Below are 12,611 nucleotides of genomic sequence, written 5' to 3'. Positions count from 1 at the left end.
GAATCATGAGAAGGAGAATAGATCCATAATCATCATAACCCAAATATAAATGTCATACCAACCACAACCTACAAAAAGAGTCAGATACGAACAAGACCAAGCTCGAAAACAAAGACATCCACAAAAAGTCATCGTTCGTTCATTAAACGAATTGAAGAAATTATACCCTCATGTCAATTTGAATCAGCCTCCTCACCTATTACCACCTCCCTTCAGATCACATTGGCCTCAAAAGAGCACTCACAATACAATTCATCATCCAAAAATTGAATCTTTGAAATTTATCACAACAGATTCTTTATCAGAAAAATCTCTTCAGCTATTACCATCTGCAGAGTCCTCAGATAGTTGGCATGTTGAATATGTTCCAAGAAGAGTACCCAAGAGGTTTAATTTCAGATGGTTTAATGGATTGAAAAAGATGTTGACAAGACATATACACGGTGGTGTTTAAAGATCAAGATCACTTTCATCATCATCATCTTGATATTGCTTAGATTTGAGAATTCTTTTATAATTTGTTGCCTTTCTTTGAATTGCGCCGTTATCTAATAAAAACTTCTCTAATGATTCTATTTGAAAATCTCCAGATTCATTGAAGTTTAATTTATCAAATCCAACTAATCTATTAGACTCCACACCATTGATATATATTAATACAGCTGGTAACACTTTAATTTTTAATCTTGTAACTAAGAATGGTGCGTTTTCAACATTTACTCTAATGAATTTTGTAGAGAGATGTTTTTCAGCCATAACCTATTTTCAAATTAGTTTCAAAACAACCTAGACTGAATGAAAGCACTTACTTTTAATTTATCATCCATAACTTTACATTTTTGAAAATTCTCGTGAAAGAAATGTAATACAACATGTTTGATTGTAGTTGTTCTTTGTAATACACTCTCTTCATTGATCAAAGTTTCAACATTCCCATAACCGTCTTCAACATTCTTTTGGGCTTGCTTCATCCTAACAAAGGAAATGTTAGCATAATATTGAAAGGATTTTATGTTTAGTATACTCACTGTTTTGATATCTCCTCTATTCTGCGCTCTCTATATTGATCAAATTCACCATCATCTAACAGCTCCAATAATTCATCATCTGAATCCACATCTGAATCACCATTTTGTCTTCTGAGTAAATTGTCTTGATATTTCTCAAGTAGTTCATCACCTTTATCAGCCATTTTAGTTTCCTTCCTTATGGTATTCTGTTGAAAATTGTTGATTATCTGAAAAGTATTACGCGTATGTTTTTTTTTCACTTCTCGAAAATTGAATTGACCACTTGATCAGGTGAATTCAAATATTTCAAACACTTTGTTCAGATTCTCGATTGTTTTGAAAAGTTCTTGTTGATAAACTGAATTGCTGTCTTCTGAAGATGAGGATTGTACTAATTCCAGACTTTTAATCAGATTCGAATCTCTGGTTCTAGTTAGTTTTATTGTTTTATGATTGTTTTGAAATTGATGGAGAACTCACATTTTCTTAGTTATTGCGAGGATTTCCTTCAGATTTTCGATGATTTCCCTTTGCGATTGGTTCAATTGCACTGGCTCGTCACTCATATCGTATAATCTCAATTATTTGTTATCTTTTCAAAGTGCTGTTTCTTTTAAAATTGTGATTGAAATCAATTTGACCCATAGGAAAAATTCCTTATACTGAGCTGAGATTAGATAATCAGAAATGAATGAATTTGACTTAAAATACTTCAAAATAATGGGAATAAGTCGTAATAAAAAAAGAATAATAGTAATTACCACCTAATCTATAATTTAATTGATTATTAACTCATAATATACTCTAGAAGTCCCTTCAAATCACCGTTTCCCTTAATTAAAATGGTCGTGGCCCTGCCCAATCCCAGATCTCTTTTGACGTGGATTCGAATGGAAACAACAACAATTTGAACCATAACAACAACGGAAAAGAAGGTATCAAGACCACTATTACAATCCCCAAAATGAACTCGATCTATGACTTGGATCCAAAGATACGGAAGCTGCTTTCACTAGACAACTTCTTGGTGAGTGTTTTTGTTTTATTAGCTGAGAAAAGGATCCCAAAAAAGCTAACAGCTGGCTATAGGATAACTTGACCGTTTATGAATTCATAGAGGAATTGAGTAAAGACCATTCGCTGAAGAGCACAGAGGTTAACTCTTTGAAATGTGAGTATGAAAGAATGTCCGTATGCTCAAATTGGAAACTAACAAAGCTTCATCAGATCTTGACCCCAAACCATTTATCAGAACCTTCGAGTCAACATTAAGAGAATTGAACCAGCTAAGTACAGAAGCGGCATCAAGACAATCACAATTGGAGAAAGAGGTATCTAAATATGAACTAGACCATAGTAGAAACGTGCTATCTTTAACTTCCAGAGCAGAATCCGTGAACTCTCAATTCAAACACCTTGATGATCAAATATCAAAAGTTAATTCCACAATAACACCATTAAGTCAATCACTCACAAAGACAATAAATGCTAAAGAGCGCTCAATTGCAACTATATCATTAGTGAGAATATATAATGATTTTTATCAAACGGGTTATTCTAAAGAATTGGATTCATTAATGAATGGTTCAATCAAAGATAAAAGAAAATGTTCCGCAACAGTGGCTCAATTATTATCATTATCTCAAAAATTAATCAGTGATGATTTGGAAAGATCAGCTAAATGTCATGAATTGATTCAAAAATATTCGGAAACTATGGAAAACTCATTATTAGAGGAGTTCAATATTGAATATAAGGCTAATAATTTAACTAAAATGAAAGATATTGCCGATATCCTAACTGATTTTAATGGAGGTGTGGCAGTTATTAAAAATTTTGTCAATCAACATGATTTCTTTTTAAATGCTAATTCAACAGAAGAGGATGATGGGTTAACTGAAAGATTTGAAAAAGATGGAATCTGGGAAAAACTATCAGATCCTTTAAATCATCATGTCTTGACTGATTTGTTTACTTTGGAAATTTTCAAAGAGACTGAAAATGTTATACGAAATGAAACCGGAGTCATTGTGGATGTGTTCAGAGAACCTGTTGCAGTTTTACAAGTATTTGTTCAAAGAATATTTGCTCAACAAATTCAATTCAAGATTGAACAATTGTTGAAAAATTCATATGCTACGAGTACTTTAGCATATCTTAGAACATTAAATGCATTATATATCACAACTGGGAACTTCACCAAAAATTTAAAGAATTTTTTCCAAGATTCATTACAAAGAGATGTTAGATTGGATGAATTAAATATCATATTGGATCAAAGTTTTTCAGATTTGTTCACTTCTCATTTGATTGATTCAAAATATTTTGACCTGGAAAAGAAGACTTTAGAATCAATTTTTTATACAATTACTTCAAAATATGAACAATTAAATGAATCCAAAATCCAAAATAAATTAAGTTCAAGACTTCATAATAATAAATCTATTGAACCTAATAATGAATATGAAAATTTGAATAGAAGAAGTAGAGTTGGTCAATTTAAAAGTTTTATGAGAAGTCATTTAGAAAGATCTCAATCATTTAAAGATAAAAGAGCAAGTGATCCTTCTTTAGCTAATGATCATAATCATCAAAATGAAATTGATCAATATTCAAAACTGAACTTAGAACATACAGACAATCTATTGAAATCTACAGTGGAATCCTTATCAAGATTAATTGAATTAACTCCAACTAAAATGGCTGAACATGGATTAGAAATTTTGGAAATTTTGTTAATTGGAATTGGGAAATCTTATGTTGATCTAGCTTTAGAAGTTTCATTCAATGAATTGCATCATCAAGACTTCAAATATACTGATCATTATCTAGAGTTTGATTATCTACAAAATGTTCAAATTTCAAGTGAAATTCTTTATTTGGTTTCAACTTGTATAAGAACAATCTTGTTACCATTAGCCAACAACTCACCACAGGTTAAACATAGAATGATCAATCTAACAAATGGTTACATATCAAGAGTCGAACTGGCAATTAATGTTATAATGAGAGATACAATAAATCTAGGCTGTGATAAAGTTAGAAATGCACTTTCAAAACAAAAGAAAAAGGATTTCTTACCAAAAGTTGGTGAATTAATAGATACTGATACCGTTGCCTGTGAACAATTATCAACTTTCTTAAGTGAATTCAATTCTCAATTGACACATTATTTGAATGGTGGTAATTTACAGAAAATTTTATTGGAATTGGGTGTATTCACATTTAATCAATTATTTGAACATTTTAAAATGTTTCAAATTAATTCAACCGGTGGTATCGTGGTAACGAAAGATATTATTAGTTATCAAACAAGTATAGAAGAATGGAAAATCCCAGAATTGACTACAAAGTTCCAACTATTAAGAGAAATTGCCAATTTATTTACTGTTCAACCTGAATTATTAAATTCCTTAACAAAAGAAGGTCAATTAGCAACAGTGAAACCATACGTTATAAGACAATTCATCATGAAAAGATCAGATTATAGTTCGAATAGTTATGTTGATAGATTAGTAAGTTGAAAAATCACATGGCAAATTTTCCGCGCATCTACTAACAAGTACCAATAGAAAGGATTCATTTAAGTCCATTGATTATATTTAAAAGGCATTAAAATAAATTGCAAAAATCATCAAAACTGAAACAATAACAATCCCACCATTTATGAAAAACCCTAAGACATCTCTTTCTTGAGTTAATGTAGGTGTATATGAAGTTTGTGTGACTTCAGCAATTGGCAATGAATATTTATTCGACTGTGATGAAACAATAGCATTGATTTTATTTGTAATGATTGCCCAATGATAAGGCGCTAAAAACACAACCAAAAATAAGATAGTGTTTATGATTGCCCATGATATATATGCTTTTATGGCTCTGAATGGTTGTGGCATGTAGCATATGTTTGTTTTGTATGTTTCGTCTTCATCTTGTTGTTGTGATGATGTAGGGTTATTTAATGATAAAAGCTGGATTGCAGGATACTTAATACCCATATTCATTGAACATGATTTGACTGTGATCTCCTCGGCTGTTTTATCTTGTCCTTGATACTTGTATGGGTGTGTAATATGACAATAATCATGATCATCACCACTAAAGACTAATTTTGGTCTAACTTTGGACAAAATATCCTGTGATAATTCATGATCAATCACTGTTTGATATTGTAAGCCTTTCATTATTGGGAATTTTTTAGTGGATTCTCTTAATGGACCACATTTTTGTGAATCTGGGAATCTATAAAGTGGGACATGTGTGAGTAATATTCTTGGGTTTTCATCAGTTTTATAATCTGCCAACGACTCAAGAACTTGTCTTGGATCTTTTGTGACTGCTTCATTTGAATAATCTGATAGAGAGATTGTATCTAATAGTACAATTGTGTGGTTTCCTAATTCATGAACACTTGATGTTGGACCGAAAAAAGTTTTAAATCTTTCTAATGAAGTAACATTAACAGTTTCACCAAATCCAATATCATGATTCCCTGGTAATGTCATTATGGTTTTTCTGTTTGCTTTTTTGGAATATATTGAATTGAATCTTGTATATTCAACATACCAATCTTCATCATCCCAATTTCTACCACCATCAAATAAATCACCAAGAAAGATTGTAGAGTCAGGATCTAGTTTATTTTGAACATAATTCCAATTTCTTTTATGATAATTATCAAGAACTTTTTGTGTGAAATAATTAACTATCCATGGTCTCCCAGGGTATGAATAATTATCCATGATTTGTGGATCTGCAAATAATGCTATCCTATGAGGATCATTCCCATTATTCTTATTCAATAGTTAGTAATGTCCCAATTGAACAATTTTCATCAATACATACCCATTTCTCCCATTTTGTCCATTGACAAACATTCATAGCTCTTTTAACAACACTCCTTTCGTAATAATTCACTAATGCCATCCATATCACAAGGACAACTCCTATCAGTTTCCAGTTTAATCTATGATATAATTTTGGTTTGTATTTCTTGTTTGCATTTGGCTTATAATTATGAGGTGAAGCTGAGAAATTGATCCCATCATAGTTGTTCTTCATATTTGAGTTCTCGTACTTCTCAGAACGGCCTCTATAAGAAAGATTGTCCATTTTTTGATTCAACCTTTTCTAACTTTTCGATTGGCTTTTTTTACTCCTAATTTTTGATTGAACCTTGTTTTTGTTTATTTTTCAGCCCGAAACAAAAAAACGTTGAATAGAGGAAATCTTACGTAATCACAAGCTTATAAGTAAAGAACCAAAATTACTAGTAAAACTACATGATTTTATGAGTTAAAAATGGATTTCTGTTTATTTTCAAATTATTTATTGTCTGGCTGCACTAAATAGTGGTCTTGGTACCATTTTAACTGAGCAATTGACTCCAAGATATCTGATCTTGCAGTATGTGCCTCTTTTTTCTTTGGTAATTTTGAGATAAGATCCATATTATGACGTTTTCCAATCTCTGTGATGGTGGAGACATCAATTAATCTATAGTGTAGATGTTCCAAAACTTTCGGCATCTCTCTCATCATGAAGGCTCTATCCATATGGACTGAATTACCAGCTAAAACTGCACTTCTTTGGTTTGTGTATTTGGAAACGTATTGATACAATTCATCTTCAACTTGGCTTAAAGTCTTGCTTGATTCTAGTACTTTTTGGGTCAATCCACTCTGATAGATGTTAGTACTAAAGACACAGGTTCATAAAATATTTACTTACTCCACCATGATGTTCAATACACCATTCGTTCATTTTATCCATGACTGAGTTATCATAGTGTACGACACTTTCATAACCTTCTTCATCAATTATATTCAAGTTCCCATCTGTTATTATACAGCAAATTTCAATGATGTGATCATTAAAGACATCAAGACCAGTCATCTGAGAGTGAATTGTTAGAAAATCATATTCAATTGAAACAATGGTGGTTTACTCACTTCACAATCAATCCAAACGATTGGTTTAAAATTAGGATCGTCTTTGTTCAAGGTTTCATTTGCAATCTTTTGGATTTTAGCTGGTGGTTGTTCTGATAAGTGCTGTGACATTATTGAAAAAGTGCGACTTGACGGGTTTCTTGGATGGAATGGGTTTGAAATACGGGAAATGAATTGATAACTAGGTCTGGTATGTCTGCTTAAACGAGTTGATCTTCTCAATACCAAATTTCTCAACATGAAGCTTTGAAAAGAAATTGAAATCAGTTCTGAATAAGGTCAAAAGTTTTTGGATCTGTCAACTTTTGCAGGTTTAAAACAAAAAAAAAAAATAACGCGAAAAAAAAATTTAATACCCATCACAAAATTTTGCATAAACAAAGGCAAAAGAAAGCAAAGATCAGCTGGTTTTCTTATATTTTAGTGTTGTTTTGTTGAAATAATTATAATGGGTGGGCTAAAAGTATACAGTAAAGAGCCTTTGTTTAATGGGAAAACCAAAACAGACACGTTCTATTTCCTTTATTTCCTACTACACATCCCAATCACCGTGTTGATAGATTCAGCATTGGCTATCCCTAAAGAATACCAATTAAATGTTCAAAAGTCATTATTAGAGTTCCATATTGGACAAAATAAAGATTTCTTATTGGCAAATCCACCTAGTTGGTTAACAGTCTTCGGATGGATCGAATTGGTGTTACAATTGCCTTTTTTCTTTATTGGTGCAGCTGCACTATTCAAAAGTGAGTATTATTGTTGAGATTTTTTTAAATGACAGAAAGCTAACTATATAGGAACCATTAAAGTTTACCCATATATGGTTGTATATGGCTTGGAAGCTAGTATAACTACTGTTTGTTGCCTGGTTACTATTTGGGTTGAAGGTGAAGCTAATGGTTTGAATTATGGTGATATCATTAGCTTGATTGGTGTCTATCTACCTACTTTTATCATTCCATTCTACATGGCTTGTGAAGTGCTGAGTAGAAACTGGGGTACTAGTAAAGAAGCTGGGTTAAAGAAGACCAGCTAGTATTGAATTGATATATTGCTTTACTATTTAATGTTAAGATTGTAGGTTGATGGGCTGAGAATATTGAAATAAACCAAAAGAAAAGATGAAAATCAAACTACTTATGAAATATACACTCACCAACACTATCAACAACTAACTAATCAAACAATATTCCATTGTTGAACCCGTTTAAAATGCCTTTAATTCATCAGCTCATCTCATCGTTTACCCGGAAACCCAACCCAACCAAAACCAAATTCGCGAACGTATAAAGCCGTTGAAAAAGGGCAAAAGTCATTTTTTTGGCCAACAAGAAACGAAAAGAACAAGTTTTAACCAGCCAGAATTGAATCAAATCAAATTAACCAAAATGCCATCCGAATTATTCGAAACCAAAGTAAGTGACTATCATATCCTCAATATTCAATGGCTGCTTCATAAAAAATACGGAATCTGTTTGATTCCTTAAAAGATCCAAATTGTGGAGATGAATCGCCATCAAAAGATCGTGTTTCGTGTCAATTAGATACTAACAACAAATCAAAGGCCAAAGCTGTTAACAACTTATCCTCAAAACCATCAGACGATGAATTATTGAAATTATACGGTTTATACAAACAAGCCACCGTTGGTGATGTCAACACTGACAGACCAGGTATCTTTGCCTTGAAGGATCGTTATAAATGGGATTCTTGGAATGAATTGAAAGGTACCTCTCAAGCTGATGCTGAAGCCAAGTAAGTGTAATAAACCCGTGTGATGAAAGATGTGATACTAACTTTTGACTAGATACATTGAACTTGTCGATGAATTGATTGCTAAATACGGCAGTAAATAGATCAATTGAGATGATCGTGTTACCTGTCTTTCTTGATATACACAAATTATTTATAGCTAATTATAACGAAGTTCTATCGAATGTGTTGAGTTGGTCTCAAGTAGTTTAAATTAATGTTATTTGCTCGAATATTGTAAGACTCTAATAATCAAAGATCCTGATCTCAAAATTGAAGGTAATCCCATGATACTCTAACCATGCCATCCTGAAGATTAGACCTTTCGAATGAACTGCTTTCCACTACCTCTTTGTTAACAAAATTTGTCACAATTCGTCGTTAAACAACACTGATTATCCTTCGTCATCGAGGAAAACGTCAAAAAAACGTCTGTTGGGCAAAAAAAAAAATTTAGACAATGATCTCGAAATGATTCAGAAATCTTAACACCTTTCAAACCATAAAACTATACCCAAAAATGAGTGATATAGTCGTTATTAGAACAGTTAAGGAGCTGAGAGAATGGAAGAGACAAATCGCTGGTGGATCTGTTGGGTTTATACCAACTATGGGAGCTTTGCATCAAGGTCATCTCTCTTTAGGTATGTTCAAATCCATTATATTTAGTCTTTTACTAACTCTTTGAACCCAGTCTCTGAAAGTTTAAGAAGAAATGATAGAACAGTTGTTTCCATATTTGTTAACCCTTCACAGTTCGCTCCTGGTGAAGATTTAGATTCTTATCCTAGAACTTTTGATCAAGATTACTCAATTTTATCAAGTGTGGAAATTGAAGGTAGAAAAGTTGATGTAATCTTTGCTCCAACTGTGACCGAGATGTATCCATCAGGTATCGATCTAGACACAACAAAGCAAAAAGGTGCTTTCGTTTCAGTATTGGGAGTTAGTGAACAATTAGAAGGTAAGACTCGTCCAAATTTCTTTCGTGGTGTTGCAACTGTTGTTACAAAATTGTTTAATGCTGTTCAACCTGATTTTGCATATTTTGGCCAAAAAGATATTCAACAAACTATTGTTTTGAAAAGAATGGTTAAAGATTTGTTATTACCTGTGGAAATTGTTGTCATGCCTATTATTAGAGAAGATACTGGATTAGCACTAAGTTCAAGAAACACGTATCTTTCTCAAGATACTAGATCCAAAAGTTCAATGATTTATAAAGCATTACAAGCTGGTGTCCATTATTATAATGATAAAAAGGCACCAGTAGAGAGAGGTGAAATCATTCGTCAAGTTACAGATGGATTAAAAGATCCATTATTCAAGATTGATTATGTTTCAGTTGCTGATAAAGAAGAACTACAAGAATTGGACGTAGTGGTCCCTGGTAAAGGTGCTGTTATTAGCACTGCAGTTTATGTTACAGAAAATGGCCTTACAGTTAGACTCATAGATAATGTTATGCTTAATTAATGATAGATGTATATAGATAATGAATTTTTTTTGCATGCAAATTTATATTGGTTTCTTTCAATGGCCTCTACCACGACAATCTTCTCTATCTGGGGTAGGCCCAGTCAATGGTTCATGATTTACCACACCAACTTTGAAGTATTTGGTTTCGAAAAATTCATGCCACCCTTTCAATCTTCTAATCTCTTCAGGTTCAAGATCTCTAATGTCATATGTCTGTTGATTTAAACAATTTGTAGCATATGCTCTTGCACAATCTTTGCCACTCAAATAGTAATAAGACCCATCAGGACCATATATTTCTTTCTTACTAGAAACATCGAAAACAGTTCCATTAACTCCAATATAAATTGGTAATCCTTCAATGGATCCATCATATTTTGCCAATTCAGAGTCTGTCAAATTCACATATGATCCAAAAGCCTGGAAGTACAAATAATGTGGATCTATCAGTTTCCCACTGTAGTTATATGTGAATGTACCAGTGAACCAGTAAGACAAAAACAGGTTCAACAATAAAAGACCTGAAATCATTCGTATAATGTCAAAGAAACTAAAACTTATGCTATTATCATCATTTTGAAATGGTTTTTTCTCTTCAGTTGATGAAGACTCCTTCTTATTCTTTCTATTTCTCAATTCACTCATATTTCAACAAGATCAATACGTCTTTTCTACGTTTCAATCTGATTCTTTTGACACTAAAATTGTTCAAATCCATTATAGACATCTGGTTAGCGCACTCCATCACCAAAAATTCACGAAGTTTACCCGCAATTTGGTTTTTTTCTTTCGCGATCGAGCAGTTGATCAAAAGTGAAAAATTCCACAGTACAAAAGCTTCAAAAGCTCAATATTTAACAGACTCCAACTTCCAAAGATGCTTAATATAACTGCAAAGAGCATAGCGACAAAGAAATTTGTTCGTTCATTCACAAATATTCCAAGATATAAAGAAATTCCAAATCTATACAACAAAAAAACATCATCTTATAAACCAAAATTAAAACAACCAAAAGGTTTAATTCATCATCCACCACCATCTGCACCATCATCAACTTCAGAAATTCCTGATCTCTTCTTACCAAATGATGATCCTCGCAAGGGCTTAAACCTAAGTGGTGAGCAAATTGATATAAATAATGCACCACCATTATCAACACCAAGTGAAAAAAAATATCATTTATCTCCAAAAGATGTCGAAGAAATTCAAAGATTAAGAGCTTCAGAACCTTATACATATACCAAAAAAGTACTTGCTGAAAAATTCAACGTTTCGCCATTCACAATCAGTTTAGTCTCCGATGTGTCAAAGGAGAGAAAACAAGATATGGATGATAGATTAGCTCAAATTAAACAAGGTTGGTCAAAAGGTAAAGCACAAGCAAGATTAGATAGAAAGAAGAGACAACAATATTGGTATAGAGATGAATAAGGGCCTTAGTCCTGCAAAGATAAAAACTATATATGTAAATAGGTAAGGATATTAAAAATGTATATTATCGTGGTTATTATCAAGGGGAATCCCTTGAATATGTATATGAGTATGAACATGAAGTGAATAAACTTCTATTGGAATTGAGTGGAGTTTTGAGTGTGAATATCCTGTTTTGCTCATCTTTTTCTTTTTTTGAAACATCAGACTTCACTTTGGGTGAAGGCTGTTATTCTGCAGACTTTCCAATCCTTTTTTCTGATTATGATCCTCCATTTGCTATCTGAAAGATAGAGTGCTTTCTATAGTTCTTTCTTAGAAGTTTTTTGAACCTGATTATTTTTTCTAGTTCAATCCTCAAGTTTCACTAGTGACAAAATCACCAAATTCCAAATCACTTTCTTCTGTATCAGGTTCGGCAACCTTTTTGATGTCATTCTCAGGCAAAAATTCTTCTGTCTTAACTTCTGAGGGACTTTCTTGATCCAATTTCAAACTTTGAACACCTTGCTCCAGATCATTCACGAAATCATCATGTGTTTTCAATGCAGCTTTAGCATCCCTAAAATCTTGTTAGTGAAATAATTCCAAACAATGAGCAAAAAATAACATACTTTCTAAACTTTTGCAACGCAATATTGAATTCATCAGCCTTCATTGGTTCTTTGAAAACCAATCCGAACCCTATTTTCTTATCTTGATACTCTAATATCACACTATAAGTAGTTTTAGAGCTAGTCTTTTGTAAATTGTTAGTCTTTGATCATTACAACACCCATTGGATGTATACTCACCACTTTGACATTATTTCCATCAACTCTATAGGGTATGTTACCAAAAATATCTTCACTATCATAATTGATTAACGAAACATTACCTTGGATTATTTGTCTCTCTTCAAGATTATGAGGATCCATGTTCATAATGAATTCAGTCTCTGTGAATTTCAATTTACCAAACCAAACAACATCACTCAGATCCCATTGA

General features: G+C 32.4%; 9 protein-coding genes across 9 annotated transcripts; 5 read left to right on the top strand and 4 right to left on the bottom strand.

Annotated features, from left to right (window-relative positions):
- Positions 1–450: 450 nt before the first annotated feature.
- Positions 451–1,088, bottom strand: PLP1 (Plp1p; the record flags this gene model as incomplete). The annotated part of the gene is made up of 3 exons (XM_019182829.1): positions 1,029–1,088; positions 810–972; positions 451–759 (listed from the first exon to the last, which is right to left on the bottom strand). Exons 2-3 carry the CDS (start codon positions 969–971, stop codon positions 451–453), a joined length of 471 nt encoding a protein of 156 aa, XP_019036270.1. The 5' UTR covers position 972; positions 1,029–1,088.
- Positions 1,089–1,974: 886 nt separating this feature from the next.
- SEC10 (exocyst subunit SEC10) lies at positions 1,975–4,654 on the top strand (the record flags this gene model as incomplete). Its single annotated transcript, XM_019180500.1, has 3 exons — positions 1,975–2,037; positions 2,100–2,181; positions 2,238–4,654. 3 exons carry the CDS (start codon positions 1,975–1,977, stop codon positions 4,532–4,534), a joined length of 2,442 nt encoding a protein of 813 aa, XP_019036269.1. The 3' UTR covers positions 4,535–4,654.
- CDC1 (putative lipid phosphatase CDC1) lies at positions 4,613–6,748 on the bottom strand (the record flags this gene model as incomplete). The annotated part of the gene is made up of 5 exons (XM_019185981.1): positions 4,613–5,803; positions 5,856–5,956; positions 6,146–6,185; positions 6,572–6,596; positions 6,741–6,748. 5 exons carry the CDS (start codon positions 6,746–6,748, stop codon positions 4,613–4,615), a joined length of 1,365 nt encoding a protein of 454 aa, XP_019036268.1.
- A 661-nt stretch (positions 6,749–7,409) lies between these two features.
- Positions 7,410–7,997, top strand: EMA19 (Ema19p; the record flags this gene model as incomplete). Its single annotated transcript, XM_019182388.1, has 2 exons — positions 7,410–7,719; positions 7,747–7,997. 2 exons carry the CDS (start codon positions 7,410–7,412, stop codon positions 7,995–7,997), a joined length of 561 nt encoding a protein of 186 aa, XP_019036267.1.
- Positions 7,998–8,516: 519 nt separating this feature from the next.
- ACB1 (long-chain fatty acid transporter ACB1) lies at positions 8,517–8,817 on the top strand (the record flags this gene model as incomplete). The annotated part of the gene is made up of 2 exons (XM_019182397.1): positions 8,517–8,716; positions 8,769–8,817. Coding segments are annotated over 2 exons (249 nt in total), but the record flags the coding sequence as incomplete, so codon positions are not given.
- A 416-nt stretch (positions 8,818–9,233) lies between these two features.
- Positions 9,234–10,189, top strand: PAN6 (pantoate--beta-alanine ligase PAN6; the record flags this gene model as incomplete). The annotated part of the gene is made up of 2 exons (XM_019182384.1): positions 9,234–9,357; positions 9,408–10,189. 2 exons carry the CDS (start codon positions 9,234–9,236, stop codon positions 10,187–10,189), a joined length of 906 nt encoding a protein of 301 aa, XP_019036265.1.
- Positions 10,190–10,246: 57 nt separating this feature from the next.
- WICANDRAFT_36214 (uncharacterized protein) lies at positions 10,247–10,837 on the bottom strand (the record flags this gene model as incomplete). The annotated part of the gene is made up of 1 exon (XM_019182409.1): positions 10,247–10,837. The coding sequence occupies one exon, from the start codon at positions 10,835–10,837 to the stop codon at positions 10,247–10,249; it is 591 nt and encodes a 196-aa protein (XP_019036264.1).
- Positions 10,838–11,210: 373 nt separating this feature from the next.
- MRPL20 (mitochondrial 54S ribosomal protein mL58) lies at positions 11,211–11,624 on the top strand (the record flags this gene model as incomplete). The annotated part of the gene is made up of 1 exon (XM_019180818.2): positions 11,211–11,624. A coding segment is annotated over one exon (414 nt), but the record flags the coding sequence as incomplete, so codon positions are not given.
- A 93-nt stretch (positions 11,625–11,717) lies between these two features.
- On the bottom strand, positions 11,718–12,600 carry WICANDRAFT_97572 (uncharacterized protein). The gene is given in 5 exon segments (XM_019186593.1): positions 11,718–11,862; positions 11,877–11,932; positions 11,943–12,186; positions 12,239–12,363; positions 12,419–12,600. The coding sequence occupies 3 exon segments, from the start codon at positions 12,539–12,541 to the stop codon at positions 11,982–11,984; spliced, it is 453 nt and encodes a 150-aa protein (XP_019036262.1). The 5' UTR covers positions 12,542–12,600; the 3' UTR covers positions 11,718–11,862; positions 11,877–11,932; positions 11,943–11,981.
- Positions 12,601–12,611: the final 11 nt, after the last annotated feature.

This window comes from Wickerhamomyces anomalus (genome assembly GCF_001661255.1).
Source record: "Wickerhamomyces anomalus NRRL Y-366-8 unplaced genomic scaffold WICANscaffold_7, whole genome shotgun sequence".
In the NCBI taxonomy this organism is placed as follows: Eukaryota; Fungi; Ascomycota; class Saccharomycetes; order Phaffomycetales; family Wickerhamomycetaceae; genus Hansenula; species Hansenula anomala.
This window is presented reverse-complemented; position numbering and strand designations above follow the sequence as displayed.